Here is a 16,500-nt window from a genome sequence, read left to right as displayed (position 1 = left end):
CTCTAATATTAATTGATGTAAGTTGTTTATGTTTACAAATGTATTAAAATTAATTTACGTATCTTTGAAGTATTATTTTAATTGGAAAAGCTTCTTTCTGGAGGTTTAAAGCTTGTATGTATGATCACTGATGTGCCTTCCATTCTTCACTGGACTAATTAAAACAGTTCATAGCTCTAGAAATAAAAATTTAATATTAATAAAATTATCTTCATTGCTTTCATGTTTTAGAGTATACAAGATTTTGAGAACTGTTTTTCATTCAGGGTATTGAATATTCAGAACTGAAAGAAGAAATTTTGAATGCTGCCAAGCATGGTGAAGATCTTCTGAATAGTATTCGGCAACGTCCTGTTAACAGTAATAACACTACCTCAACATGTGTCAGCAGGGAGGACCAATTAGAGCTGTACCGTGTCTGTCCATATAGGTTGGGCAATGTTACAGCTGTGGAGAGGTTAGCTCATTTTTATTGTCATTGGTGTTTTATACTTGGCATGAAGAATTTGTTACGTGTAGTATTTATATTGATTAGATATTTAGCTAATAATGTTTTCTGAGATTTCCTCGCAAAACTTGTCTCCATTCACATAATATACACACTTATGGTCGGTTTCTCCAAGCTGCTTTAAATCAGCACAAACGACTTGTCAAAAAACGGGTCATTTAATTTTAATGAGATCTTTGAAAGTTGACTGTTTCACCATGCCTCGTTTCTGTAAAATTAACGTGCGTTTTTGTTTACATTCTCCTCTAGGAAGTCTTGCGGAGTGGTTGATTGTAGTTACACTCAACCCCACTGCAGAGCAAAAACTTCAAGGAGCACTGCTACTCTTTGCAGCATTTCACTATGTTACATTTCGTATTCTCAAAACTATTGGACGTATCAAAAAACTTGGTTGACAAAACTTGAATAATTTTGAGGAAAAAATTGTTCCGGGGCCAGGTATCGAACCCGGGACCTTTGGTTTAACATACCAACGCTCTGCCAACAGAGCTACCCGGGAACTCTATCAGACACCGATCCAATTTTTCCCTCTATATCCACAGACCTCAAAGTGGGCTGATGTCAAGCAACCAACATTGAGTGCACACCTACTCTGTGTGACTTAAATTGTGGTTTTCTGTTAACGAACAGTGACGTGTATTATGCAAATCAAGCTTTCAGGTATAACTCCCTGTAAAGTTGATTTGAATAATTTCGAGGGAAAAATTGTTCCGGGCCAGGTATCGAACCCGGGACCTTGGGTTTAACGTACCAACGCTCTACCAACAGAGCTACCCGGGAACTCTACCAGACACCGATCCAGTTTTTCCGTCTATATCCACAGACCTCAAAGTGGGCTGACAACAGTCAAGCAACCAACATTGAGTGCACACTAACTCTGTGTGACTTAAATTGTGGTTTCCTGTTAACGAACAGTGACGTGTATTATGCAAATCAAGCTTTCAGGTATAACTCCCTGTAAAGTTGATTTGAATAATTTCGAGGGAAAAATTGTTCCGGGGCCAGATATCGAACCCGGGACCTTTGGTTTAACGTACCAACGCTCTACCAATAGAGCAACTCTACCAGACACCGATCCAATTTTTCCCCTCTATATCCACAGACCTCAAAGTGGGCTGACAACGTCAAGCAACCACAATTTAAGTCACACAGAGTTAGTGTGCACTCAATGTTGGTTGCTTGACGTCAGCCCACTTTGAGGTCTGTGGATATAGAGGGAAAAATTGGATCAGTGTCTGGTAGAGTTCCCGGGTAGCTCAGTTGGTAGAGCGTTGGTACGTTAAACCAAAGGTCCCGGGTTCGATACCTGGCCCTGGAACAATTTTTCCCTCGAAATTATTCAAATCAACTTTACAGGGAGTTATACCTGAAAGCTTGATTTTCTTGACAAAACTTGTTCACATTGACTTGATCTATTATCTCTGTGAATTAATGTAATAGGTTCCCTTCTACCCTGTATAGCGATTTCACTGACATACCAGTACCCGGTTCAAAATTTGAAAATGGGTATTAACTGAGCTCGAGAACATTGGGAAAGACCAATTACTTATTTTTCACTTGTTTGCAATTAGAAGCTAACCAACATACGAACACATTTATTAGATTATATTACAAAAAAAATATTAGAACAGTTTATTTTTCTGTAACATACTAGTGTAAGAGAAAAGAACAGAACATTGTTTTAGCTAGGTCCAGGTGATATAATCCTGCAGGACGAGGATATGAGTGTTTACCTCCAGTCGTAAATGAAAGCTTTCATTTAAAATTAAATTTGTATTGATGTGTGATATTGAGGATTGTTATTTATTCTGTTACAATAAACAGGCTGCTGGTTCAGCTTGAAGAAACAGAGAGAACATTTGATGATTTCTGGCTCAGTCATTCAGCAAGATTACGTCAGTGTCTCGAATTAAGAAGGTTTGAACAGGACTTCAAGGAGCTCCAGGTTTGTGCAAAACAGAGTTCTGTTCAAGAGCACACACTCTTACATTAATGACAAGTAACAAGGCTAGTGATGCAGGTTTGCATGACGTGTTATCACCAATGTTTCTAATTACCAAGGCCAACTTGAAATAAGAGACCCAAACGTGACGGTTATCTTTCTAGAAGGACAGCTGATTACAGCAGTGCATGTAACATAATTTCAGCTATGTATCAAGTGAGGAATTGAACATATTGCAGACGTTTTCCTGCAGTGCACAATGTAAATACCCAAGATTTAATTATTAACTAACCATCATATAAACTTAGTCTGTAATATTAAACACACAGACAAATAATGTATGTGAGGGAAAGAGGATATTCGAATATTTCTTCATTGGGAAACTTTAACAAAAGAAGTTAGTGCAACTGAAAAGTATTTTAAGTGTGATAGATGGATGGATGGACGGACGGACGGACAGACAGACAGACAGACAGACAGATAGACAGACAGACTTATTCATTTATTCATTTCATTTCATTTCATTTATCATTCATTCATTTATTCATTCATTCATTCTTACATTTGCTTTACAGCATAGAATAAAGAACATGTCCAATTCTTACGTTTAACAATAAAATGCAATACATATAAAATGCAAATATGAAATATGTACAGAATTAATACCTTAATAACAATAATATTTTATACAATGTAATATGTTTACCATTTAATATTATTATAATATTTACACAGTACTGTGAAATGTCAAGAATTCATCTACAGAATAGAAAGTGTGAGATATTAAGTAATTTTTTAGTTTTGTCTTAAATAATGCAGGGTTTTGGCTATGATTCTTAATGTCTTCAGGAAGACTATTGAACATTTTTATCGCCATGTAACGTACTCCCCTTTGAAAGCATGATAAATTTGATGATGGCATGTGAAAATCATTCCTTCTGCTGGTATTTATACTATGTATGGCTGAGTTAGTTGGAAAATTTTCTTTATTACATAAGAGGAAATTTATTGTAGAGTATATGTATTGATTTGTTAAGGTTAGATAGCAAGTGAGTGTTCACACAGATACTCTAATGGCATTACTGACACTGATATAGTCCGGATCAGGTTTCTTAATACCCTAAGGGTGAAATCTAATCATTATTCCTCCATTACTACATATTGTAACTTTTTTAACAAAACAATAATGTAATTTTTATTCAAAACAACAATAATTCCTTTCTACAATTCACTTTAAACGCTCTCGTCAACAATGGGATTTCCACTCCACACATCAACAGAGTATTCGTTATTGCACTCCACAGACGACAATGGCAATTTGCTTGGATTATTGAGAACAACAATGAACTGTTAATCTTAACTAATGTTCACAAAGCACTATTTACAAAACAGAACTGTCAGTTCACAGTTCGTTTGCCTTGGCTAGTTCTTCTAGCTCTGTCACTCGAGTTCACAGTATCTCGAACCCCAGACCTTCAGAGACAGTCCACTGAACTTCGAACTCAGGTCCCCCAACTGCGGTCCACTGCACTCGAACTCCGGACTTCTGGCGACAGTCCACTGGCCAGGATGCTCACACAGCTGCAGACACACTCAAGTCGAACTCCGGTCTCGAAGCTGGCTTCACTGCTACACAAGACTAACTGGCTTGCTGTCCAAATCTGATCTCCTCTCGGAGGCTGGCTTCCTTTTATTTGTTAGGCAACGCTTCGCGGGCCTTCCGGACGTTTCCGTTACTGGACAATTCGTTTTCGAGAATAGTCTGTCACTCTGCTTCTTCTCCCCCTTCCTCACGCTGCAGTTGGCTTCCTTCCCCTCTCGGCATGCACCAGCGTGCCGTCCTTCCCTTACGTCGCGCCCCTTTAGTTTGCGTGGCTGCAGCTTCACCACGTTGCCTGATCCTTCCTTGCGCACCCTGCCCTCTGTGGGACGCGTGATCGAGTCTCGACGGGGCTGTCACAATATGCTAGTGAATTAGGGTGATTTTATAGTTTGAAGGTTGAATTTTCTTTTACCAAATTCGTTTCGAATTTCGGTACTGAGAAATGCTACAACTGGTAGTGATTTTCTGTTACGTCTAATGAAGGTTCTTATCGTCATTTATTTGTTAGTATTGACTTGTCGGTCCAATATATTTAGTAAAAAAAAAAAACTACTACCAAGGATAATTAAATGGAACTATGCCACAATATGGAGCAATTTAAGAAGCTTATTTAATGCATGTAGTGATGAATACTTTTAGGAGCAGCATTCTGGCTTTGGACTTTCTCAGATAATAATATTGATGTATGATTTAAAAATTATGGTTTATTCAATGACGCTCGCAACTGCCGAAGTTATATCAACAAGCACACTTAAATGCCATCGACTGGAGCTGGGATCGAACCCACAACCCCGAGCACAGAAGGCCAGTGCTATACTGACTTTGCTACCCAGGCCAACTTGATGTATGATTGTCCCCTTCACATGTCTTTGTGATGATTCTTCTGAACTATTCATGGTAGATGTTTGATGGAAATCACAGACAAGAGTTTAAGTAATTATATAGATAAATAAGTAATTTCTTAGGAGGCATAATTTTTATTTTGATGCGAACCATACTATTTAATTTGTCAGTTTATTGCACGTGATACAAAACTCACGAATAAAATAGCTGCTTTGGATTTGGAGTAAATCACCATTGTGCATTATTGATACTAAATAAAGATCCATTAATTCTTTACAAAGAGGTACATGTCATATGCAGCATTCCTGAATGAATTGATTCATAGATACTTCATTTGAACAAATCCATTCATCAGCCCAGGGTAAATAAATCATTGCACAAAGACAAATGGAATGCCCAAAACCAAATTTGCTGTATCAGGTCTATTGGAAACTTGTATCTCTATGAAAATAATGCTCAAATCGTCTGTATATAATACAGTACTAGAGATGTTATTAACAATTTAATTTTTTTTTCCAGGGTAATTTTGACAGTCATCTGAAAACAGTGTGTGAAATGACAGAAATTGGTGAGACTGTAGCTAGAGTGGACACTCTCATCAGAGAAGCAACTGCCTTCCAGAAACTGTGTATGGTGAGTTTTGTTTATACAAAAATAATCAAATTCGTCTCATTTTAAAATTATTTGACATATTTTATCAACGATCATTACTACAGTTACTTTTGCATATAATAATATCCCACAGCATCAGTGTTTATTTCCATTATAAGCGGGTTTTCACTGTTCATAGTTTCATTATAGAAACTGTATAGGGCATACCTAATGTATTTGCTGATCATGGACCATTAAAATGTAGTCATATTTTTTTTTATCTCTTGTTCAATGTTATAATACCAGTGACTTTATTTTTTACAACTTTAAACTTGATCATAAATAGTTTCACAGTTTATTTTCCCTGACTTCAATTACTCTCACTTTGGTGTTGTGAAACAACTCACGTGAAAATGTTGTTAAGGATGTACTATCCTAACAGACGACATGGAGGATACAATTAGTATAAATTTTGCGTTCGCTACTGCCATGTACACCAACTTCACAAATGTACAATATTCTGTAGGTTTCGACCATGTAATTTTGGCTCATTGACCCCTGTTCCAAGAATCTTGTTCTTTATAAAACACTAGCATCTCTTCTAAAATATTTATCCTTAAAGTTAAATGTTACTTCACACCTCTTACTACGGAAAATGTTCTGAAAGAAATAAAATCGATTTGATTTTCAATTTTAGATGTTGACTATTGGCAATGTGATTTATATTAGCACCTCTATTACAGTCTTGATATAGCAACTTTCTGCAAATGCAGGTTCTTTTTACATAGAATTACACTGATGAAGTAATTGGACCATGGAAAAATTCCCTTACAGGCAGGTTCTCAATATTTACAGATTTTAATGTATTTTTTAATGTTTTATTTGTTACACACTCTCTCTCTCTCTCTCTCTCTCTGTGTTTCCGTCTCCCTCTGTCTCTCCCTCCCTTCCTACCTCTCTATTGGCACTTAGCACATTTAGAATGTTACATCTTAATTTGTTATATAGGTAGGATTTTACTTATAATAATTACAAAGGGACATAGTTATCTCATCCCTACAAAATTAGGATATGTTGTTGTTGTTTTCTAATGCCAGGCGTTTGAGAATAAAGTCATTTGACCTCTTTTACTCCAATATTTTTTAATGATATTATCATGGTCAGCCACTGAAGCACAGATTTTGAGGTGTTTCGAATCCATTTCTTGATGAAAATGGCAAGTTGTAGCCGATTTATGTGAACACCATATTTTAACGTTTTGGTGGCTACTTCATTCACACACAACCCCCAGAATGTCTGGAGGACCACACCTGCTGTTGGTTGACGGGTCCACTGGACCTAGCTGGGAGATCTTGATGATCACCAGCTTTCCCTCCTTAAGCCACTGGAGGACGATTTTAGTGCCATAGCAGATCAGCACTAGGAACAGAAAAGTAGAAAGAGGAGGAAGGAAAGGGAAATGAACCCCTAGGCCTCGAATGCTCTAATGCCGTCGGGGTCGAAGAAAGTAAGAGTTCAGTCAGAGGACTGGATAGGAAAGGGTAAAGAGGGAATTAGGTATTGGATAAAGGAAAATTATACCAAATTGAGTCATTAACTCATCAAGCTGACCAGTGCTAATTGATGAGTAGCCCCTCCCTTTAGTTCAGCTCGTAAAATTATGCTTACTAACAGCTGCACCACGGGAAGGTAGGGATGGGACATTGGGTATTTGTCCAGGTTGGTTCCTTAAGGCCTTCAATGGGAAGGATTAATGGCTCTCCCCCCTGTATCCGACAGATACCCTTTTGCAACCAAAATTAGAATATAACAATTTTGCAAAATCAGTTGCTGTTAACTTATATTTCGTTTGCAGAATGACATTGAGAGAGCAGAAGAATTAATATCGATAGGACAGCAGTTGCTGCATAGCCGCCATTACTGTGCACTTGATTGTGTCCAGCCGAAGTGTTCAGAGCTGCAACGAATGTGCCATCTGTTGTCAGAACGTCTTGAAAGCCGCCTCATCACTTTAGCAAAGTGCAGAGATCTGCAAGAACGAATAGACAAGGTAAATTCTAGGTATCTGTTTCATATTTCAATATTGGCCCATTCATGAGAAGTAGAATATTGTTAGGTAGATGGAGCATCTGTATGGCAGAGTGTTAGTGTAGTGTAGTATTTTTTTTGCCATTGTTATTATTGTTGAGTTCTTGTTTCTGTTGTATGTTGTACATGGCTTGTGTGTATATAACTGATTTTAGATTTTGATTGATGTTTATGATATTGATGACTGAGGCGGTGATGAATCATGGTACATAAATTTCCAATCCGCCATTTACGTTTGTGACTGAGGGAAACCATGAAAAACCCCAGCCAGATTGGCCGGCCACGGGGATTGAACCAGATACCTCCCAAATACGAGTCACAAATGTTACTGTCTGTGCCAGCTCGCTCAGAGTAATACTCTTTTGTTTTTTCACCATTAATTAATGATGAAGAATTCTAAAGAAATGTGATGTAATGACAGGGGATGTGACACTACTCTGAGAAAGCCTGCCATAACTCTATTTTTATCCAATATAAATCTCACTGTAGTTCATTTGGATTAGAATACACAAAGGATCTTTTAATGAAGTCATGAAACCTCCATCAAACTGCACACTGGACTCAACAGAAGATAGACAAATATAAAAAATTAGCTACCCTTCGGGTGTAAAACTTATTTAGAATGTTACATTAAGAAACAATGGCGCATACTTGAAGAGAGTAGTTGAGTTGCCATCCTTCAGGCATGTCTACACTGTCATGTGCATACAGTGCATAAGTACAGTCTGCTTCATCAGCTGAGTGAGTGAGTGCCATCTACTTATGGCTGGGGGCTACACAGTTTTCTGGTAATATTTCATTCAAGCTTTAATTTCGCAACCTTACAGTTAGTATGAGCAATTAATAATTTTTTGTATCTCTAATAATGTGAACAGTTTGGGGGAAGGTTTCGACATGAACTTGTTAACATTTACTTTATCAGATGTCTAGCAAAGAAAGCCAATCAGTGGCTAAGAAGTGATAGCCTGTGTCTACAAAAATTGTAATTTAGTTTGTCTACACTATTATTTATATTAATACATTGCTATTATTATTATTATTATTATTATTATTATTATTATTATTATTACTACTACTGTTGTTATTATTATTATTATTATTATTGTTATTATTATTGTTATTATTATTATTATTATTATTATTATTATTATTATTATTATTATTATTATTATTATTATTATGTTCACAAAATTGGACAGTTAACTAATATTTTGTCCCCAAGTAGAGGTTCTTGCAAAACAGAAACATATATACAAACTTTGCCTATTTTGAGAGAAATTAATTTTTAAAACCATCGTTTGATTCACTTGAAAATTTACAGATCCGAGGTATTACTTTCTTAGCCATCGCAATGTTCTGTTCTATTGGCTAATGGTGCTATGAATGCTAACTTTTGATTAAGTGAATAGATTTAATAATAAAATTAATATATATTATATATTTATGATAATCACTTTCATGTGTTAAATGTAAACTAAGTTTGTAAATACCTAGTTGACTTGTTTCAGCTTAGTAGGAGCCATCTTCTGAATTAGCCACACACAAACAGAATAACACAAATAATCCAGAAAGTAAAAAAAGATACAAAAACAAACTAACACTGCTAAAGAGACGACAAACAACAACATACAGCACGAAACATAAATTCCACTCGAGAATATTCAACAGCGCCAACATAACATTCAACCATAATGAAACCAGATTACTTGAAAAGGGACTAAACACAATGTACATCAAAACAACACAGGGACAAGACAACGAACACAATCATAAACACAGAAACAGCAATAGAAAATATACAAATTCAACATCATGAATACACAAGGCAAGACATAATAAAAAACATAAACAAAATAAAAAGACAAGAACACAAAACAATAAGCACCTTAAAAACAAAACAAGAAGAACATAACCTAACTTTCGTCAAAGCAAGACTAAAGAAACTGTACAGTAATTATGAAGTGAATTCTTATAATTCTTCCTTTATCTATTGTACCGTATCCTGTGTTTCATGAAATTCTTCCAGCAAAGAAAGTTTTGGGGTACATTCATTCATAGTGTTCTGCCCAAGGTCATATCTTTCACTGCAAACCCAGCATTCTCCATCTTTCCTATTTTCTGCCTTCCTCTTTGTCTCTGCGTATGATCCATATACATATCTTAATGTCGTCTATCATCTGATATATTCTTCTGTCACGAACTCTTCTCCCGTTCACCATTCCTTCCAATGCATCCTTCAGTAGGCAGTTTCTTCTCAACCAGTAACCCAGCCAATTCCTTTTCCTCTTCCTGATCAGTTTCAGCATCATTCTTTCTTCATCCACTCTTTCCAACATAGCTTCGTTTCTTATTCTGTCGGTCCATTTCACACATTCCATCCTTTTCCATATCTTCAGTTCAAATGCTTTTATTCACTTCTCTTCACTTCGTCATAATGTCCATGTTGTTCGGGTACATGTGTGTTAGTAATTTGAAGTTACCTCTCCATCTGTTAGTGTGCACATTAGTTTTCATAGTAAAATTCTGTAAAGTTTCTTAGAGTAAGCAATGTTATATTTGTAGCCAGCTAGTGGAAGTCATTAGTCATTTTTGATCTTAGGCAAATAGATGGTGTACTCGAGGAATAGATCTTCTGGCATCGCAGCATATTGAGAAGTGCTCAACCTCTCCAGAACTTGCTGAACAATCTCTGATTGAAATTCAGCAGTACGTGGCCAGTGCTGAGGAGTTCAAACTGAGCAGTCCAAAGGAATTTCGTTCCCTGTTCCAAGACTCAATTACTCCAGAAACTAAAGCTCTTGTTACGCAGGTATGTGAAAGCATGCAATTTGAAACTTATAAAATTGTAGTATCACATTGTTTTTAATACTTAAATACAAACATCTTTAAGGCTTTAAAACTTATATAGATAATAATAATTTTTTAATTTGACAATATTTGACTCGTTAGATTGATATAAAAAGAAGTAGAAAAATGGTGACATTTCAGAATAGGTAGTACCAGTTTTACGTATTATATTGATTTAAAAGCCATTAGACATAAACTTATGCTGTACATTGTTTTAAAATTTGATTTCTGAAAGATTCCTAGAATGTTGTATGGAAGTACATTATTATTTGAAACCACTCCTCTGTCACTGTAATGATACATGTTTCTTTTGTTGTACAAAAAATGTTTGAATGTTATCTTCTGTATTGTCCGTCCTACATAAGATCTGCTCTTTGGGAATAAAATATTTGGGGCTAAGAGGGATGAAGTTACAGGAGAATGGAGAAAGTTACACAATACAGAACTGCACGCATAGTATTCTTCACCTGACATAATTAGGAACATTAAATCCAGACGTTTGAGATGGGCAGGGCATGTAGCATGTATGGGTGAATCCAGAAATGCATATAGTGTGTTAGTTGGGAGGCCGGAGGGAAAAATAACTTTGGGGAGACCGAAACGTAGATGGGCGGATAATATTAAAATGGATTTGAGGGAGGTGGGATATGTTAAAGACTGGATTAATCTTGCTCAGGATAGAGACCAATGGCGGGCTTATGTGAGGGCAGCAGTGAACCTGCGGGTACCTTAAAAGCCGTAAGTAAGTATTTATCAGTTAACTTTCAATCTTGACTTATATTTTACAGGTTTTGCAAAGAATAGATGATGTTTCAATGATGTGTGAGAAGAGAATGACGAGCCTGAAACGTCTGACACTGAAGCCTCCAAGACCAGTTCAGACAGTAACACCAGAGCCTGCCATTCCCATACAGCAGCCTCCAGGTGGAGCACTTCACCATTCCCACAATCACCATGGCAAGATGAGCAGCAAGGTGTTCAAGAAAGCCAACACTTTGCCAAAAGTAAGTGTCTTAGATTTGATTGCTGTGAACCACCTCTGTGTCACACTTAGATTTTTGTACAGTCACTTGTCCTACCTCTTTCTTTCTCATTCTTATCGTCAGCAGTCTATTTGTCACTGTAACAGCTGTCCCTCGTGAAGAGAGTGTTGCTACGGGAATTTTTCCATCTTTCCAGACTGTTCTGAAATTCTCTGCCGGGCATGGGTTCGATTTCCGCTTGGGCTGATTATCTGGTCGGGTTTTTCTGACGTTTTCCCCAGCTGCAAGACAAATGTCGGGTAATCTATGGCGAATCCTCGGCCTCATCTCGCCAAATACCATTTCGCTATCACCAGTCCTATTGATGCTAAATGATCCAGTAATTGGTATAGCGTCGTTAAATGACCAACTAAAAAAATTCTCTGCCTCTAATACACACTCTTCATTTATCCTTTTAGAGTGATCAGTTGCTACTTCACTTGCTGGAGCCATCTAGCCTCACTGAATCACTTCAGAGCATTTGAAACCTGTATAGAAGCCGAGGGCTAAGGTTAAGACTACTTAGGTAGAAGCTTGTGGAATTCTGGTCAGACTGACGTACGTTTTTCAAAAGCTACTTCCTCCCCTCTCCTAACGCACTTTTCAATCAATGTATGATTTCATCTCAGTCTTCTGAACTTAAATTACTGTTACTATTCATAGTAGATTTCCTAACAAAGAATGCTCTCATATTTTTACTGATGGATGCATATTATCCAACCACAGTATAAGAAGAATCAGTAGGGACAACTCTTGTCGGCGCCTTTGATGTTGTTGGTACTAAATTCAAGCTCAGTAAGGTCTAGTTCTCAATGAATCCAACTATGTCGCTAGTATCAAACCACTATCAAAATATTAGTAAAATATTTATTTATTTAATTTATTGGTCAGTAATACGAATAATCTTGTATGTATATTATCTATCATTAATATTATGTCGCTAGGAAGTCAAAATACTTATATCCATTGTTGACGTTCATGTTCGCATTTCACCGCAACGGACGCCATGATGTATTATGTTGTACTTGGATCAATTTTACCACCAAAAGCCTCAAACAGTGACTTGAACGTTAGCGTCAATTAGTGAATATTTTCATGATGATTGCATACGGAAGTAATTATTATTATGGTTATATTGCCAGTTATATTGTCAGACTCCAAAGCAGCTATTCTATCAATTGTCTCTAAACACACACCTTCATCTCAAAGAGCAGAAATAACTAAAATGCTCTCTCAATTATTATCACTCAATAAAAGAATTGTATTCCAATGGATACCATCCCATTGTGGAATCCTGGGAAACGAGAATGCGGATGCTTTAGCAAAGAAGGGCAGCACTGCTACTTACAGACCTGTTACTAAATCTACGTATTACTCTGTGAAGAGATTTATTACATCTACATACTTAGACTTCAACAAACAAAATTTGATAACTCAATCCCAAGGGAAAAAATGGAACTCTCTGCATCAAAATCCACAGTTAATTCCCGATGTACCACGAAAATCGTCTGTAGCTGCATTTAGATTGGCAACAGGCCATGATTGTTTGGCCAAACACCTGCATAGAATTGGAATATATCAGTCCCCTAACTGCCCATTGTGCAACTCAAACCAAGAAATGGATTCGGAACACCTCAAAATCTGTGCTTCAGTGGCTAGTCATGATAATATCGTTGAAAAATATTGGAGTGCAAGAGGTCAAATGACTTTGTCAAACGCCTGGCATTAGAAAACAACAACATATTGCCATTCCTTTGCCTCATGTCGTTAAAATTATTAAAAGATGAGTAATGAATGTTTTCAGTTAATATTAAATTATGCCAGGCCTGTCGTAGATGGAGATCCATCTGGTGGAGGTTCCAGATAATACACCCAGTTTCGTGATATGCGCACTCAGAATTTGTTCCCACGAAATGGCTTAAGTGTCTTTACTGTATGTTCTCTATACTGTGGTCCAACCAAAATGGAGCAAGTGCTGATGCTACATGATCACTTTTCCCGTTTTATAAATTCTTAGGTTATGGAGCTACAAATTTTGATAGAGAAGTTGTAGCCACCTATTCAACACTTCAAAATCTGTTCTACTGCATCTCTTATTTTCGAGCTGTTACATTCAGTGATTCTAAAGCAACTATTACTGTTATAACAATCAATCTGTCACCTAAAAGTAAAAAATAATTGGTGGTTGGAAAATTATACACCATCTGATGAAGTTTACAAAAGGATAGTTTTTCAGTGTACTGACACACTATGGTTTATCTTGCAATGAAGCTGCTACCTCTTGCTGAGAAGGGAAATAATATCTTAAAAAACCTCATGTCAATTTTATCATTTTCAACAGATAAACAATTAATCAAATCAAAATATCAAGATATAATATCACACCATTTCCACGCAATTTCAAAAAATGAAAGATGTATCTCATGTATTGCAAAATGTAATTTCTGAGTATCCAAAGAAAGGTGCAGTTGCATCCTGTTGATTACACATGGTGCATGACTGTTTGTCGAAACACTTGAAAAATATTGGAATTATTTCTTCACCACTCCGTCCATTGTGCAGTCTTCAGGAAGAAATGAATCAGAATCATCTTCAGTCCAGCTCTTTCCTCTAAATCCAGAGGAGAGCAGAGAGTTAATGGCTTTTTTTTCTTTTTTTGCCAAGAACTCAACATTAGTTAACAACAATAACGACAAAAAATTCTCCAGACGAGTTACATGCACCTCATTGCCCTGTTACATCACCACAGATTGCTTCATGCCCAGTTGGCTAGATCATAGGTAATTTACAACTTAGTTTTTATTTTAACATATGAAAGTGGTTATTACAACTAAATTCCTAAGTAATATAAAGTGTGTAATCAAGATGTATACTTGCAGTATTTAAGGTACGGTCACATGTCGCTACTTTTGCTGCGCAACTTTTGTACTGCAGCTGCAAAAGTTGCGTGTCATGTTCACACGTAAGCCAAAAGTAGTGCGCTGCACGCTACTTTTCGTGCTGCGCAAACTGAGTGCAGCAAAAGTTGCAACTGGAGGTTGCGAGTCTGTTCACACACAAGGCACAACTTTTGCAGCCGCAGTCATGCTGCAGGTTTCCATCTCCGTGTTGACTTCTCAATATACATTTTGTGGTTATGTTCGCATTATTAAGAAACTCATGCGAAAGCGTACTTATCTATTATTTGCTTTTCTGTCCTAACTAGTATTCAAAAATTGGCATTATTTTTACCATAAAGCTTTTAAAAACGCCTATATACTTAAATGATAACCAACAGCATATTCACGTAATCAATGTTGGCAACCCTCCTGTTTGAAACAACGCTACAGAAAATTAAAAAAATGAAATATATCGTCAGCAAATATGCTCAGACTGTGTTTTGCATTTAATAACTGTTACAAATAATTTATTTTCATCACATCTAACATTTAAATAATCCAAACAATAAAAGTATCATTGGCACATTTGGGTGGCAACACTGGTCGCAACCGCAGCAAAAGTTTCAACAAAACCGATATCAAAAATGCTGCGGCTGCAACCCTGAGAACCCTGTTCACACGTCGCTACTTTTAAGCTGTGCGCAGCACGGAAAAGTAGCGAGCAGCAGGTTCGGCAGCCGCTACTTTTTGGGTTGCACCGTTGTTCACACGTCGCAGTACGAGAGTTGCGCAGTGTTTTGTACTGCATCCCTGCAAAAGCAGCGACGTGTGACCGTAACTTTAGTTTGCTCGTGTATACAGTGATTCGGAAAAATTTTAAACATTGTAAGATTTGTTAAATTTAGTCACTTAAATTTTGAAACACTGTTTTCTCCCTCTCCTTTGCCCTCTCTTTTCGAAAATTATTTTGGTATATATTAAAGTATTAACAGTGTTCGCATATCTCTATTAAAATACATAAAATTAACAAGATAGGGTGTTTGTTGTCAATAAGGATTCGTAAAACAGAAAATTACCTCCTATTGCTATTTCACTCTGTAATACAGGATGATGCCTTGTGAATTTATTTCATGAGCATTCATGTTTGTCTGCTTACAGATTGAAGTGCCATCCGAGATGTGGCAAGCCCAAGCTGTCAAGGCTGAGCCTTGTGATACAACAGGATCATCTCCAGACAGTGAGACCTCAACTCAGGACATGGAGATGTTGAAAACCAAACGTGGTCACGTCCTAGCAGAACTGTTGGAGACAGAAAGGGTGTATGTCACAGAACTTGGTTCCTTGATTAAGGTCAGTCTAACTGAATAAAATCAAAATCAAGCCCCGGAACAATTTTTCCCTTGAAATTATTCAAATCTGCTTTACAGGGAGCCTTACCTGAAAGACTAGATTTGCATAATATATATGTCACTGTGTACGTTAACAGAAAACCACAATTCCAAGTCACACAGAGATTGTGTGCACTCGATGTGGGTCTCTGGCGTTTCGTCAGCCCACACGAGTTGTGTGGATATAAAGGGAAAAGTTGAGACAGTGTCGGGTGGAGTTCCCAGGTAGCTCAGTTGGTGGAGCGCTGGTATGTTCAGCCAGAGGTCCCGGGATCGATACCCGGCCCCAGAACAATTTTTCCCTTGAAATTATTCAAATCTGCTTTACAGGGAGCTTTACCTGAAAGACTAGATTTGCAAAACAAGTCAGTTATACATAGAAAATATTGTAAAAACACAGTTCGAAATTTCATATATGGAGAGGGTGATTAATGAATGGATGTCCTGCACTGCAACCAAGAAAATATATTGTACATAACATCTCCTAAGAAGGGAAAGCATAAATTAAGTTAAATCCGAAGGCTGAATGGATGAATTGAGTGTAGGTGAAGGGGCAGGGGCAAATGAACATCCATTGTGCTACCAGTCTTAAGGAATCGAGAAATGATTGGTAATTTTTGCCTCGAGTCCTCTCATTCCAGAGCAATTCAAAGCCACCTTCATCAATTTTCTGCAATGCAGTCACCTTGCAAGAACAGTACACCTTATGGGAATCATGCCACAATTTTTTCCCGAAGCTTAGTTAATAATAAAGAATAAAAAAAAATACTCTTCCATCAGAGCTTCAAC

At 37.0% G+C, this 16,500-nt stretch overlaps 1 protein-coding gene across 1 annotated transcript in view; it reads left to right on the top strand.

Annotated features, from left to right (window-relative positions):
* The window catches only part of LOC138696892 (guanine nucleotide exchange factor DBS), a 57,584-nt gene that overhangs the window by 20,068 nt on the left and 21,016 nt on the right, over positions 1-16,500 (top strand). The window contains exons 8-14 of the mRNA XM_069822359.1: positions 267-457; positions 2,333-2,453; positions 5,416-5,529; positions 7,343-7,537; positions 10,175-10,384; positions 11,211-11,426; positions 15,482-15,673. Coding sequence (XP_069678460.1) covers positions 267-457; positions 2,333-2,453; positions 5,416-5,529; positions 7,343-7,537; positions 10,175-10,384; positions 11,211-11,426; positions 15,482-15,673 — 1,239 coding nt within the window. The remainder of the gene's footprint in view (positions 1-266; positions 458-2,332; positions 2,454-5,415; positions 5,530-7,342; positions 7,538-10,174; positions 10,385-11,210; positions 11,427-15,481; positions 15,674-16,500) is intronic.

Source organism: Periplaneta americana, chromosome 3 (assembly GCF_040183065.1).
Source record: "Periplaneta americana isolate PAMFEO1 chromosome 3, P.americana_PAMFEO1_priV1, whole genome shotgun sequence".
NCBI lineage: Eukaryota > Metazoa > Arthropoda > Insecta > Blattodea > Blattidae > Periplaneta > Periplaneta americana.
The sequence above is the reverse complement of the archived record's forward strand: the minus strand, read 5'-3'. Positions and strand labels throughout refer to the sequence as shown.